At 54.5% G+C, this 15569-nt stretch overlaps 1 protein-coding gene across 1 annotated transcript; it reads right to left on the reverse strand.

The window, feature by feature from the left end:
* Positions 1-12705: 12705 nt before the first annotated feature.
* On the reverse strand, positions 12706-14357 carry LOC149350270 (uncharacterized). The gene has a single exon (XM_089582227.1). The coding sequence runs from the start codon at positions 14355-14357 to the stop codon at positions 13239-13241; it is 1119 nt and encodes a 372-aa protein (XP_089438353.1). The 3' UTR covers positions 12706-13238.
* Positions 14358-15569: the final 1212 nt, after the last annotated feature.

Genomic DNA, 15569 nt, shown 5'->3' on the forward strand with positions numbered 1-15569 from the left:
AAGCGATGCTGCGGGAAGAAAACGGCCTCAATTCTGGACGCATACTGGACACCAAGGCCGTCACAAAGTTCCCAATGTTAAAAGAAAATTGTCCTGTTCGAGCATTTTTTTTCTGTTACAAGTGAAAAAAAGGCAGTGCAATTTATTGCGCCTCTCTCGCCGCCAGCTGCACAGGCCTGTCCCGCCCGCTGTGACGATTCCATTAGTGTTCCTTGCTTCATATATGCCCTTTCGTGCTGTGCAGTGGCGGACGATTCAGGGTTACAGTCCTTTAAATGAATGAATTGAACTTTCTCAACAGGTCGCATAAATGTAGATGCCATCTTGTTGACAGATAAGATGGTTGAAGCATTCCCCTGTGTGTGCCATCATGTCACGAAACCTGCCGCTCTTGTCTTTTAGCTGGCTTGCAAGCAAACTGCTTTGCCCGCCATGTGGTCACCTCGCAATAGCGGTATGCGTTAATAACTCTTTCTTTTCATCACTCTACAGCTGTAACCCATAAGCGCTCGGCGTAGTTGTTAAACTTGAATTAGAAATGTTATAGCGCAAACAAAGACACGGACAAAAAGAGAGGAAACACACACACAAGCGCTAACTGAGATGATGAACTACCAACTCAAGATGAACTACCAACTCGCCCAACAGGAAGTTTTAATGTAGTTGTTAAAGGGACACCGAGAACAAATTGGAATTCGCCAATATCAATTCGCCAATTACCTTGTTCTAATGATAATGTGTCTACTCACTGAAAAGCGGGATTTTGTAGGCTATAGAAAAAGACAAAAAAAAAATAAATGTAGGTGTCGCCACCATAGGCCATTTCTACAAGCAAACTGCGGTGACGTCAATGCAATTTTTGGTTGTGGATCTCCAAAGCTAGGCCACACTGCCATTCACTTCCAGCTGTCATCGCGGAGTCCTTTTTATCAATGACGTCACGAGCCTTAACCAGCGGCGGGAAAAAAAAATACTGTTTTTAAATTCAATTTTTTTTTCAGCCATAAATGCGTCTTTAGCTCCCGGAAAAACATCAAGAAAAAACAACCATGCCAACGGTGGGATCCGATCTCTGGCGGCTTGGTTGCTTTTTCTTCTGCTTTGTAATTAATAGTCTTTAAGCGACAGATTAATAACGGTATTATTGTCCCATTGATCAACACCAGAAATGAAAAAAAAAATGAAAGAATAAATAAATAGAAACATTCCCCGATGCACCTTGGCTTCGGTGGCTGTTGGCTTCTTTCATATGTATGTCAAATGTCTGTCTGCTATATATATATATACATACGCGTCGATGGTGACGTCACAAGGCTGCTCGACCTTGTGACGTCACCATCTACGCGGATTATGTAGCCCAGGTTCGCATTCCGTCTGCAGGTATATATATATATATATCAATATCAATGGAGAAACGCGTAAGAATGAGCTATCAATGGAGAAACGCGTAAGAATGAGCTTTCAACCTTCGCGCCATGCTTCGTTTTCAAATTTGGCGCCACTGTTGCTGTGTACTTTTTGGACTTACCCCGATCTCCCGTGCGAGATTTTTTGATGCTCTATCCGATGGTACCATTCTTTTTCGTAACCCATTCATTTGGGCATAATCATGCGGACAAACTGAGCAAACATGGCCATACAGTTCTTACGCATTAAAAAAAACGCCATGGAAATGATGAGCGATGCCGTAGTGTTATGTGGCTGAGAGGCAATAGGGACATATCGGGCCAAATTGGGACATATCGGAGTCCTTGGCATCTCGAATGGTTGCCATCAGAGTAAGGCGCGTACTTCTTATCTCTTCAGCACACCTCACGATCACCCCCGCCGCGGTGGCTCAGCGGTTACGGCGCTCGGCTGCTGACCCGAAAGACGCGGGTTCGATCCCGGCCGCGGCGGCTGAATTTCTTGAAGGCGAAATTCTAGAGGCCCGTGTGCTGTGCGATGTCAGTGCACGTTAAAGAACCCCAGGTGGTCTAAATTTCCGGAGCCCTTCACTACGGCGTCTCTCATAGCCTCAGTCGCTTTGGGACGTTAAACCCCAATAAACCTAAACCAAACACCTCAGGATCGTCTGATTGCGAGTGCTCTTGCAACCAAGCTGCTTCTTCTATTCCTTTCCTCCGTCGCCGGATTTGACACGCTCTCGCACAGGCGAACCGTCCACATCACTCTCCCGTCCCGCGTGAAGCTGCGCAGCTGTGCGTGAAGTCAGCGAAGCGGCTTCGTTTCGTTACTCCTGGGGGAGGAGCACCAAAACAAAACGGGAGGCAGCGAACGTGGCCGCGAAGAATAATGCGGCGGACAGTGACGCGCAGTGCGCGTCCGATGTGCACCGCGCTGCAACAGCTGCGCTCCCTTCGGCCTCGCTCTGGTTTCCCGGGAGGCACGCGCGAAGCTCGGGCAGGCCTCGGGCCGCCGCCACGGCAGTGCGCGCGGCCATTATTATTCGCGACGACCGTCGCGCCGGTGCAGAAAGAACGCACAGATTGAACGCCGTGTTGCCCTGGCGCCTGAATTTGGGTTAACAAAAGCAAAACTGCGAGCAGGACTGGGCCAGCTGAAAGCGCGCACGGGCCACGGGGTGACACGCAATCTCGCTGATCTGTTCTGCCTGTGGCGGCCGCGCTGGCGAGTTTCGAGAACGCCCGACGCCCCTAAACAAAAACGTGTCACGCCGCCAGTCAACGAGACATAAAAAGCGCGCTGTCTCGTTAATGGAGCGCATATCGATCCTGGGCGTTCTGCGTGTTTCTCTTTATTGTTTTTTGTTCCCAGCAATTAAATTGCCATTAATGTAATACAACATAGGTTGTTGTCTCATAAATAACCGCAGGCTTCTCTGCCACGAAAGTCTCTGAATGCTCGAGAAGGTCACGTAACCTTGTGACGTCATCACAACCAGCTCAACGTGGCGCTGCGCATGAGCCTTACGCGAGCTCGAGAAGAGCAACCCGGGTCTCACAATCTCCATTCGTGCCTGTGTTTGTGGTTTGTGGAGTTTTACGTCCCAAAGTGGCTGGGGCTATGGGGACGCCGTACGGGAGGGCTCCGGATAATTTCTACCACCTGGAGTTCTTTAACGTGCAATCTGCTGACATCACACATTCCCAGGTCTGACATCACACATTCCCGCCGCGGCCGGGATCGAACCGGCGTCTTTTGGCTCAGCAGCCGAGCACCATAACCACTGAGCCACCTAATAATGCGATGAATGCGATTAAGAAGGTCGTGAAATCATCAACACCACGTGACCACCAGTGGTCAAATCATAGAGCACCGCCAAATTTGAAAATCTGAGGACCACCAAAATTTACAAGTTGGCCCACCCTCAAAAATTCTCAAGGACACCAAAAATTTTGGAAGCATGCCCACCACGGAAAATGGATTAAGGTGGATTAGTGAAGATTAGTGGATGTATTAATGTGGATTAGTTTGCTGGATTATTTAATCCCATATAATAATCAATAAATGGAAGGTACACGAACATTTTAGAAGGTGACGACTAATGCATACCGCATAAGGGCAATGGAAGCGGTGACAACCGGAGTTTTGGCGGGAAAATCGCGAAAATAACATTAGTCAGTCACTGTAGACATAGCGGGCAATCTAAATGCGATCGCATTTTCATGCTATCGCAAGACCCCCCCACGTTTTTCCTCCAAAGTGACTTGCTGAAAGCGCGCTCTCCGACGTGCGCTCTGCCCGTAAATGCGCCGAGAAGTGCGGTATGTGCTTTTTCGATTTTTTTTCCGCTGTAGATGTTTTATTCGTGTAACTTGGAACCTCCACAGTCAAAGAGCCGCTCTAGATGTTTGCAGCATGCCGCTGTCATGACGCGTAGAAGTACGGTCATCAGCCGCTACGACGCTATTCTTGCGTCCTGAAAAAAAAAAAAAAAAGGCAAGTACAGCACCGATTTCAAGAATTGCAACAGCTGGGTAAGAGAGAGAAGAAAGTGTGTATCAAAACTCCAAAGTGCGGCGCATGGGTATACTGTCGAATCTGATTATAACGAAACGGTGTATAACTGAATAATGGATATGACGAACGAATGACGATTGCTCTTGGAAGCTCTGTCAGCACGGGCTGTAACGAAGGAAACGGTGGGCCCTTTCAATTTCGTTATAACTAGGTTCAACTGTAACTGGCTTGAATAAAAAAGTGGTAGGGATTTAGCATAGTCGAACCGCGTAGACGTGCGAAAGCAGGCGTTCATTCTTGAATTGGAGGTGACATTTAAGCTCCGCCTTTAAGTGTTTTAGTGGGTTAATACCCACACCTAAGTTCACAGATGGCGGTGAATCCTAATACACCAGCCCAGTAGCGCAGCGGTTAAGCGATGCGCCACTGCACTGACTGGTGGCTGTTTCTATCACCGCCACCTTTAGTGATTGTGCGACCAATGTTGCTCTTCCGGAGGAACTTCTCGCGACCAATAATTAAATTGACTGCACCAGCCAGGGAAAATTGTGATCACGCCACAAGGTTACGTGACCTAGGTGGCGCGACGCCCTCCTCCCATTGGCTACAGCTGGCGCGACACTCCTCCGAACTTACCCGAGCTTCCTCCCATTGGCGGCAATTTGCGGGAAGCTCCTCCGAACTTACCCGAGCTTACCCGAGCTTCGTCCCATTGGCTGCAGCTTGTGCGACGCTCCTCCGACGTTACCCGAGTAACTCGGGTAAGCTCGGGTTAGTTCGGAGCACAAGGCAAGATGACAAGATTATTGCTCGGAGCTAGTACGTCTGGAGTAGTGCTTTCGCACCAATATGTCAGCACTTGCGTGCTTCCTTGCCGATGTTCGAACCACACTGCGATGATTGCTTCTTTACCATATACTCACAGCTTTCATGCATTGATTTTAATGCGACAGCACAAGGCGGTCCACGAAGGCGAAAACTGTCCGGCAGCGTCTGTCAAATGTCTCCACCTGATAGGTGGTGTTTAGGGTGGTTTACCTCTCTCCTCCTGCCCCTTCCCTATCTCCACTTGTAGGGGAGAAAAGGGAGACGCCGGACGAAGATTGACTAAGCAGAAAATGACTCAGACAACAGCAGGCTGTTGTGACGCAAGGTAGCAGATCCCACCGATGCCACCCGTTGTTGCGGCTCGAGGTAGCGTGGCCAGTTGTTGCGTCACCAAGGGGGCTCGTCCGGGATGAGGGAACGGTCTTAACTTCAGATGGTTAGAGATTACAAAAACAAGCAGATTTAATGGTAAGAAACTAAGACACTTATTTACAAAAAGAAGAACAAGGAATCAAAATTTAAGAGTTCATAGCGTCGAGCGTCTGGATGAGCCTGATACCCAAGGCTCAGAGCCACTGGATGAACCTATTACCGTAGGTCCAGAGCGTTCGTGCCCACTTTGGTCGCAGGTTATATAGCCCAAGACTCCGCCCCTGCACCAGGGGACCTTCCATCGCGACACAAAAGATCGGCACCAGCACCACCATCGAAGACCTGTTGAGCCCCCTCACTAGCGGTAACTCATGGGGCACAAAAGATCGCCACCACACGTCACAGACGCAGCTGGCCAAGACACCTGTTTAGAGCCCGCACGTGGGAACTGGCAAGTCCGCATTCCTAAGTCCGCAGTCCGCATTCCTATAGCATTGTGTCGTGTTGACGTCACAGCCGCAGCTGCGCAGGCTTCCTCGGATTCGTTCCGGGTTTTCTTTTCAAGACGAGGGACACCCTTTCTTCTCCTGTTGTCGGTTGCTTCTCGAAGGGGAGGTCGTTTTCGCCGAGCCGAGTGTGGGAAGAGCCTCGTCGGCCACTTCCCAGAAAGTCGCCCTTTTCTGTGAGGTCATCGAGGGGTCAAGTTGAAGTCAAACGACCCGTCAAAATTGCCGCTACGTGGAATCTCGGGTCTCAAGATGAATCGTAACAGCTACCTCCCCCGCCAGACGAGTCTCGGCGAGTAGCAGTCATCGCTGCTGCATGAAGAGACGACTTGCAGAAGCATGCCAGAAGTATGCCAGAAGCCCTCTGCCGCTCGCAACGTGGTCTTCTATTACGCCGGCCAAATTCTTTGAGGCGTCTCTGAAACTTCAACCACATGCGCAAGCAAGCACTCAACTTTCCTCCGAGCAAACCAGTTCCAAAAGAGGGTGCTATAATCCGGTTAGTATAGCCGTTGTGAATAGCCCACACTGAAAACTCCCAGGACCCACACAAGCTGAGAAAACCCGAACCTGCTACTGTGCCCTTCACTTTCAAAAACGCACGAAAAAACTTATAGTAGCAATTTTGGTTCATAAAGAGCATTCCGGACCGCTTAGAAAGAACAGCAAAGCGCGTCCGCATTTTCATGCAATGTACCCTTTTTGCACGTACTCTTTAAAATCAAATATCTTTAAAAGCAGCAAACTGATCGAAAATCATCAAGTTTACAAAAACCACTACCACTAAAACTGAAACTGTGTTTGCCTTCATCCCTGTCCCGGTTTTTTTCTTTTTTTCTTTTTTTTTACAGTGAGTCAATGTAACCAAAAAAAAAATGGCAAACACTTATTCCCCGACTTGGACATGCTTCAGCCGCGCCCTGCGCGGTCGTGGTCGGATGGCCGGTCCACAAGCAGGTGCTTCAAGAAAACTGCGTGCCTGATTGGTTCCGCCTCCGCTCGACCTACCGAGGAAAGGGTGCCTCCACCATTTCTTTGTCCCTGCCTGCAGCGACTCCCTCCGACTCACGCGCTCTCTGCGGCGCCCCTTTGTGTGGCTGTCGAGCCCTATTCTTCGTAACATGTAGCATGCGTCACGTGTCCAACGACCACGCCGTCTGTCGCTCTTTCGGCCCGCAAGGGCAGTCACCTGGGCTTTCATCGTGCCCATCCGCCTTCGGGAAAATGACACTGTGGGTTTTCCCTTTCCCTCAACAGTTTTCGCGGTGCTGTCCCGTGTTAATTTGCCGGCCCTCGCATCAGCATGAACACCTGCCCTGGCACTTCTCAATCGCTTGTCGCGTTCGCGATGTTTGTTCAATGGACAATGGTGCCTTCGGCCTGCAAGGGCAGTCACCTTGGCTTTCCTCGGGCCCAGCCGCCTTCGGGAAAATGACACTGTTGGTTTTCCCTTTTCTTTCACAGTTCTGGCGGTGCTGTCCCGAGTTAATTTGCCGGCCCTCGCATCAGCATTAACACCTGCCCTAGCATTCCTCATTCGCTTGTTGCGTTCGCGGTTTTTCCTGCGCCGCGACGCTACTTGCGGTTTACTACTCACAGTGCCAGGCGGCGGCTCAACTGTTGAATCGTCCACTCCTGTGTTTCCATCTGAGCACCAAAGCTCATTTTCCTGCTGCCTTTCTTTCGGAGCAGCATCAAACCCATTCAGGGTAACAGAAACAATCTCGTCTGTACGGCACTTTTCCGGGAACGTTGCGCTCTTCCCTGGCGCTTCACGGCTGCCGTCGGGCGATTCCCGTTCACTCTTTGTGTCGCTTAGTACAGCCTCAACTTTCTGACCGCCAGTGCTCGCCAGCTGCACCAGCGGTGTCCCTTGTCTGGTTCTGTCATCGCGTGCACACCGAACCTCACTGCATTCTTTCTGGCGCGGGACCTCAGTCTTATCTGCCAACGCGCTATCTGTCTCAGGGCTAACAGTACGCGCGTCACACCTTTCTTTTTCCTCGCAAAGGTTTCGCTCTTCCTGTTCTTTCTCCACGCGGAGGCTTTTCTGCGGAATAGTCTCACACCTCTCGCCTGCCTCCTTGTTGAGAAGAGGTACCACTTGCTGGGGACAACCGCCCGACCTCTTGCTCAACTCCATTTCTAACTTACTGAGCTCAGCCTTTAGCTTCAGTAGTTTTGCTTCATTCTCACGTTCGCGCTGACGCCACTTTTCCTCTCTTTCTCGCTCTTCCTGCTGTCTGAGCTGCTCTTTTTCTCGCTCTTTCTTTTTTTGTTCGATGAGGCTCCACTCTTCAATGAGCTCCTCATCATCTGCCCCCAAATCAGTAATGGCCTGAATTATCATGGGTTTTCGTGCCAAACCCCTTGTCTCAATCCCCAATTCCTCACACAACAGCAACAGGTCCGACTCCTGCAGTCTCTGTACGGGTTCGGGCCAGAGGGGACAAACACGAGTATGCTACTCGGAGGAGCGTTTATTGCTCCCGAGCAATACAGTGCAGCAGCAACAATACAACCGCCGTAACGAGCGAGGATGTTCCGCTCGCGTACGGGGGTGGAAAACACAAAGGGCAGAACGCACGCAAAAATGTGGGGGAAGTAGGTTCCGCTCACCTCGCGTGGTTCCTCGCTCACGGCCCGCGGCGGTCAAGTCACACACGGTGGCCGGGCGATAAGGGCAGCGGTCTCCGTGGCAGATCTCCGATCCGTGCGTGTGCACGGCTCCCGCCAGAAGACAAGCGAGCCTCGGGAGAAACGCGTCTCATCCCGGGCTGTGTAGAGGAGGTCTCTCCGTTGTAAGAGGGGAAAGAGGGAAAGTCTCCGCGGCGGGGAGCGAAAGGAAGCGGGGGTGGCGAGAGTGCCCTCCCTCGCAAAACCTCCCGAACGGCGCGCGCATAGCATCGCGTGATAATTACGCGCGGCCGTTACAATGGGGCAGGGGATTCATGTGTATCCCCACATCCCCCCCTCCTTAAAACTGCCCTACGGCCGAGAAGTGGCCGCGTTCACAAAAAGGGTATACCGAGTGGGGACGGCGAAACGCCGTTTAACTTTAAAACCAATTAAGAAAAGATTCAGCTCACAGCCAGCAGTGCCGTCGTCGAAGGCCGTGGACGCCAGGGCAGGAAGGTAGTGTAGACGACCGCCATGGACGACTTTGGAGCCCAGGGTTGAAGGGGGTCGATGACCGCAGGTCCCGTGAGTCGGCCAGGGCAGCTTTGCCGGGACGCGCGGGCGGCAGGCAGGCTCAGGGCAATTACGCACCGTGTCGTAGCGTACGGCAGGCCCCCACTCAGCTGGATGAACCGCTTGCTCTTGGCTCGCCCTCTTTTCCTCTCGTTGGGGGGCGACAAAGGCGCGCCGACCCATTTTCCCTCTGCCGCAGAGGACTTGCGAGGCGGGCCCAGCGGGGCACCAAGCTTCTCTTGCGGGCGAAGCCGCTGCCGCGGGGACAGGGGGACTCCAAGGCGGCCTCTCTGCTGCAGTTTTCGCCATGGCAGACACAGGCCCCGGATTCTCCGAATTCTCGTTCGCTCGTCCCGCGGCCGACCGGAAGCTGTTTTTCGGCACGGTTGCTCGGTGGTGACAGCGGGCTCTTGGCTCCGGAATGCGGCCGCCTCCCCAAACGGCCTGGCTCTCGGTGTTCGAAGAAGCAACGGTCGTTGCGGCGTCCGCTGGCTCTCCTCCGGGCACGCTGTGAAGGCTGGCCTGCGGCTGCAAGGCTGTCTTTTCTTTCTAGTTACTTTCCAGATTTACACTTTCTTTTTTTTTTTGAGCTAGTCTAACCCCTCTCGGTCTTTTCCGACGAGAAAGCGTGTGCTTGCTCCGGAAGCCGTGCTGCGAAATATGGAAGGGGTGTTCCGTCCATATTAAGCAGGAGAAATTACTCCCTGCGCGTTGGTCAGAGTTGTTTCTGCCGTGGGCGCAAGTTGTAACGAGGCGCCGGGCTCTGTTGTCGAGCCTTGCGTCTCGGTGCGGCTGCCTGCTGGCGGGGGAGGGTGTTCTCCACAGGCCACTCGTTCCCTCTGTCAAAGTAGGGTTTGAGATCACAGACATGCACTGGCCCGCCGGTCGGTCTTAGCGTCAAGTCCGCCAGCCTGTAGACGAGAGAGGAAAGTTTCTCCCGAACTACATATGGTCCCGTCCATTTCGGCGCCAGAGAAGCAGAAAACCGCTTACTGGCATCGCTCAGAACGTGACTGCGCCTCAACACCAGGTCACCCGGTTTGTAGTGAACTTCCCGGTGAGAGCGGTCATACTGCGCTTTCTGCTGGGCCCGAGCAGTGCTCAGATTCCGGCGTGCTTTGTCCAAAGCCTCCGTCATCCTCGCGCGCAGCCCGGTCGCATAGTCGGCGCGTGCCGACCAAGCAATCGGGTTGTCGCTGCGAACCTGTAGAGTAAGTTCTAACGGGTTCGGCAGCTCCCTGCCAAGGTTGAGAGCGGCAGGTGTGTACCCAGTCGAGCGGTTCACGGTCGACCTGAGAGCAAACCCAATCTCGGGGAGACAGGTGTCCCAGTCGATGTGCGTCTCCGCAAATGCAACGAGCATGTGCTTGATGTTGCGGTTCACGCGTTCCGTGGGATTCGCCTGGGCGTGGTACGTGGTTGTTCTCCTGTGCTTAATGCCAAGGGCCGCACAGGAGTCCACGAAAAGTTTGGCAGTGAAGTACGATGCATTGTCCGTTATCAACTGCCCGGGGTAGCCGAATCGTGTGAACACCTCGATCAGCTTCCCCATGATTACGCGTGCCGTCAGCTTTCGAAGTGGGAACAGTTCCACCCATTTGCTGAAATGGTCTGTGACAACGAGCAGATATTGGTTTCCACTCGGAGTCCTGGGGTAAGGTCCCATGACGTCACAAGCCGCAATTTGCCAAGGACCCTGGCTATTGATCGGCTGCATGAGCCCAGGTGGGCGTCCACCACGTGGCTTGACCCTTTGGCACACGTCGCACGAGCGGGCGTAGCGTATCGCATCCCGCTTCATGCCAGGCCAGGTAGCGAGGCGGCACAACTTGAGGTAAGTCTTAGGGCCACTCGCATGCCCAGCGATGCACGTGTTATGAAAGTAGCGTAAAAGTGCTCCTCTCAACGTGCGTGGAATCACCACCTTGAAGGACTCGTGTGTATCCTTCTCGGAGGGGATATATCTCAGCAGGATGCCATCGGAGTCGAGCAGATAGGAATCCATCGCGCTCACAGCATTACCAGCTGTGTTCGAGCGCCCCGCACGGACAACAATACCAGTTGCCTCCATGTGCGCCGCGGCCGCGCCGCCCGGCTCCCTGAGCCCGTCGAACACTTTTCGACAAAATGGATCCTCCCGCTGTGCCTCCAACAGCTCCCTTCTGCTGAAAACGCTCACCACTGAACTGATGCTTTCAAAGTGGTTCACGCTTTCGCCCTGGGAAGGCGGGGTGTCCCTTCCCTCGGGGCGTTGTGCGAGCTGCGCGGCAGTCGCGCTGCTCTGGCTGTCGGGCGCGGCGGATTGGGCAGTGTTGTTACTTCCCAAGCCGTCAACGGGCGCGCGCGAAAGTGCGTCCGCCACCACGTTGTTCTTGCCCCTCCTGTAGCGCACGGTAAAGTCGTAACGCTGGAGGAGTAGCGCCCATCGCGCTAGGCGTCCGGACGGCTCGCCTAGGCGTCTCAGCCAAGTGAGTGCCATGTGATCAGTCTCAATCACGAAAGCGACTCCATCGACATAGTAGTCGAACTTCCGCAGAGCGAAGATAATCGCGAGACATTCTTTTTCTGTCACGGAATAGTTTCTCTCTGCGGGAGTTAATGAGCGGCTGGCGAACGCCACCGGTCTCAGGCTACCTCCGTGCTCTTGAAGCAGGACTGCTCCTAAGCCCAGGTCACAAGCGTCCGTGTGGATCACAAATTCCCAGTTCAGGTCAGGCAGCCTTAGCTCTGTGGTTTCCGCGAGCGCGCAAGTGAGATGGCGTAGTGCCGCCTCTTGCTCGGGTCCCCAATGCCACTTCACACCTTTCCTTAACAGCGCTGTTAAGGGGGCTTGCAGAGCTGCGCAATCTGGGATAAACTGTCGATAAAAGTTCGTCAGCCCCAGAAAGCGTCTCAGTCCGCCTATGTCTGCCGGCGACGGGAACTGCAAAATAGCCCGCAGCTTGTCTTCGCACGGCAGAAGGCGTCCTTTGTCTAGCGTAAACCCCAACAGTGTTATTCGGGTCGCCGCTATCTGGGTCTTGTTCGGGTTCAGAGTGATTCCCGCAGACCTCAGCCTTTCCAGTACATCCCTGAGATGGCGTAAGTGCTCATCAAAGGTTTCCGAATACACGACAATGTCATCCAGGTAAGCAAGAGCGTGGTGCCACCTTGCATCGCCTAGGACACGGTCCATCAGACGCTGGTACGTCGCGGGCGCGCCGACCAGGCCGAACGGCATTCGGGTAAACTGGAAAAGTCCCCTGTGACAAGTGAAGGCAGTTTTCTCTCGATCACTGGGGGTCATCTCCACCTGAAAGTATCCTCTGCTAGCATCGAGCGTAGTGAAGTACTTCGCTCCACCAACATTGGACACTATCGAGGGAATGCTCGGAAGTGGGTATGCGTCCTTCCGTGTCACCTCGTTCAGGCGTCGATAGTCCACACAAAGGCGGGTTGTTCCATCCTTTTTGGGCACCAGCACCACTGGAAACCCCCAGGGGCTGTTTGATCGTTCCACAACGCCTGTATCGAGAAGCTCGTCCAGTGCGTTATCGAGCGCTTTCCTCTTAGCCAAGCTGACTGGCCGAGGCTTGCACTTCCATGGAACAGCGTCGCCTGTCTCAATTTTGTGCCTAACCAGCGTAGTGCAGCCAGGCCGCTCCGTGAATACGGCGTCGTACTCGTTTAGGAGCAGAGACAAACGCGCTTTTTCCTCCCCCGACAAGCTGTCTGAGTTGTCCAGCAGCGGGTGGGGAGGCCTGCATGCCGCCGCGGCACAGAGTGCAACCGCAGGGGGGACAGGGGGTCGCGCGGGAGGAGGGAGGTTCCCTTCCGCGCTTTTCCTCTCGGCGCGGTCGACAGGCTGGTTGTTCAGCCGGGGCGAAGGCGTTTCGAGGCTCTTTTTCGGGCGATCGTTGCGTACGTCTGCGCGCGAAGCATCGGAAAGCGAATGTGCTCTCGACGCTTTTTGGGGTTGAACGAAAGGTTTCAGGGTGCCACATGCTCGCTCCCTATATCCTCCGTTGCAGACGTCAATAACAATGCCCGTCTTGGCGAGGAAGTCTCTACCAAGAATAATTGGAACCGATAGGCCGGGGAGGTGAGCGAAGCGCTGGCGCCTCACTCTTTTCTCCCACCGCACCACAAGCCGCGCGGCACCGCTCGCGTGTGCAGTGCCGCTGGCTAATCGGAACGTGAGGTTGCTCGCTCGCAGTCGGAGTCCGTTCCGACGGAGATGCTCACATACCTCGTCGCCAAACAGGGATGCGCTCGCTCCTGTGTCTAGCAATGCCATGAACTTACGTTGTGCCACTGTAAGCTCAATAAGCGGTACTGGCGTGTCGCTGGGTGGTTCCAAACGACAAGCCAACGGGGCTAGGAGTTCGTGTGACTCACTGAGCACCGCTGTTGACGCCGCCGGCTGCGAAGCGTTGCTTACCGGCGGCTGCGTTCGTTTCCCGAAAGCGCGTGCTCTCGGTTCACGGGGCCTCTGCACTCCCGGGCGTAGTGCCCTCGTTGGTTGCACCGGTAGCAGAGGGTATTCGGCCGTTGCCGGGCGGGGCAGTTGTCGCCTCGCGCCGGCTGACCGTTCCTCCCTGCCGGGCGAACCGTCGCAGATGCCCTTTGGTCTAGCGTCCTCGGGTCGGTATGTCGGTCCCGATTCTGCATACCTTGGCTACGCGCAGCGTGTGCTGACCGCATAGCATACGTGTACGGGTCGAGAGCTCGGTCTGACAGTTCCCAACCGTTTCTCAGTTGCCCGTCACTGAATGCAACCATTTCGGCTCCCCGGGAACGGTTTCGAAAAGTGTCTCCGTTCCAGGCGCATCGCGGCTCAAGTGCCTGCGACGCTGGCGGGGGTGGCCGATACGCGCGGGAGGCGAGTATGTCCGCCTGTATGCGCTTGGCTGCCGAGGCGAGTTCGTCCAAGTCCCTGAACGGTACGCCTCGTAGGTAGGCTGCGAAGGTAGGGTGCGCTTGTCGCGTAACACGCTCTACCCTCTCGCCGTTCGAAGCTGAGGGGTCTGCAAAACGATAGAGTTCGTCCATCGCCCTCACGTACTCAAGCAACGATTCGTCCGGATGCTGAGTACGCAGCTCCAACTCGCGCCGCAGACGACGCTCGTAATCTGCGGGCAAGAACTCCTCGCGAAACCTCGCTCGGAACTCCTCCATCGTGCGAGACCGATGGCCAGTAAGGCGGAACCAGCGGGCAGCCTGATCAGTCAGTGAGATTGGCACGACACGCGCCAGAATCTCGCCATCGGAAAGCCCTGTCGCCTGCTGGTAGGTCAGCATGCGCTCAAGGTACTCGTTGGCACTGACAAAATCATGGTAGCCACCGTAGCTGGGAAGGTCCACCCTTAGCCTCGGACTCGCCGCTGGAGCGGGTGTTTGCAGGTTGTTCTGCACGATACCCGTGAGGCTCTCTATGAGGCGCAAGGCGTTGCGCAACACAGCCTCTTGGGCCTGGCCAGGTAGTTCTGGCTGAGGGCCCAGGTGGGATGAGCAAGGTTGCACGTGTCGCGCCATGCTCTCCCTACCTGGCGGCATAGCGCTTGGCGAGAAGTGCCTAGCGTCGCCGCTCGTCTGAGCCGGTGTGTCGTGTGAATCACCGCTCGGCTCAAACGATATAAGATCGCAGGGGCTAGCGTCAGCCTCTGGAAATACACCTGCAGTAGTTGTTACTGCCGTGCCAAGATGTTGCTGCTGAGAAGCCGTATTGGACAACCACAGCAGGGACTGGATGTCAATCCCGCTCGCCGCCATGGCTAGTCTGTGTGTCGGCAGTCGCTCACACAGACACTCGGTTTGTCACACCTCTGGCCCCACGTTGGGCGCCAAGAATATGGGGGTCTATTCTTGTAGTAACGCTCAAAGGGCTAGAAGCAGTTGTCGCTCTCTAGCACCAGCGTGCCAGCCCTAGCAGTCAGAGCTGTGACCCCCAACCCGCGGTGCGGTAGGTCGCAACCACGGCGGGTTCGGGCCAGAGGGGACAAACACGAGTATGCTACTCGGAGGAGCGTTTATTGCTCCCGAGCAATACAGTGCAGCAGCAACAATACAACCGCCGTAACGAGCGAGGATGTTCCGCTCGCGTACGGGGGTGGAAAACACAAAGGGCAGAACGCACGCAAAAATGTGGGGGAAGTAGGTTCCGCTCACCTCGCGTGGTTCCTCGCTCACGGCCCGCGGCGGTCAAGTCACACACGGTGGCCGGGCGATAAGGGCAGCGGTCTCCGTGGCAGATCTCCGATCCGTGCGTGTGCACGGCTCCCGCCAGAAGACAAGCGAGCCTCGGGAGAAACGCGTCTCATCCCGGGCTGTGTAGAGGAGGTCTCTCCGTTGTAAGAGGGGAAAGAGGGAAAGTCTCCGCGGCGGGGAGCGAAAGGAAGCGGGGGTGGCGAGAGTGCCCTCCCTCGCAAAACCTCCCGAACGGCGCGCGCATAGCATCGCGTGATAATTACGCGCGGCCGTTACAATGGGGCAGGGGATTCATGTGTATCCCCACAAGGTCCATGATAGTTCTGAGTCTGAGCCATTTCCAAAACAACTATGCAAAAATACCAAACCTGTAAGATTTAAGCACAGGTGTCTACCAGTTCTAAATTTTAACCCTCTTTTAGAACCTGGTCCACATCAAAGGAAAAGCCAAGCACTCACCCACACACGTGATCATGTCCAAGACAGCTGCACTCTCGCTGGCCGACCGTTGTTGTCGCTTGTGGCTTCAGATTCTCATCGCTGATCCACAGTTGTTGGGTC

This window comes from Amblyomma mixtum, chromosome 3, assembly GCF_055824585.1.
Source record: "Amblyomma mixtum isolate Tamu chromosome 3, ASM5582458v1, whole genome shotgun sequence".
Classification (NCBI taxonomy): domain Eukaryota; kingdom Metazoa; phylum Arthropoda; class Arachnida; order Ixodida; family Ixodidae; genus Amblyomma; species Amblyomma mixtum.

What these genes read in the sequence shown, in the direction of transcription:
- LOC149350270 (XM_089582227.1), bottom strand. Translation starts at nt 14,357, where the DNA reads ATGCCGCCAGGTAGGGAGAGCATGGCGCGACACGTGCAACCTTGCTCA.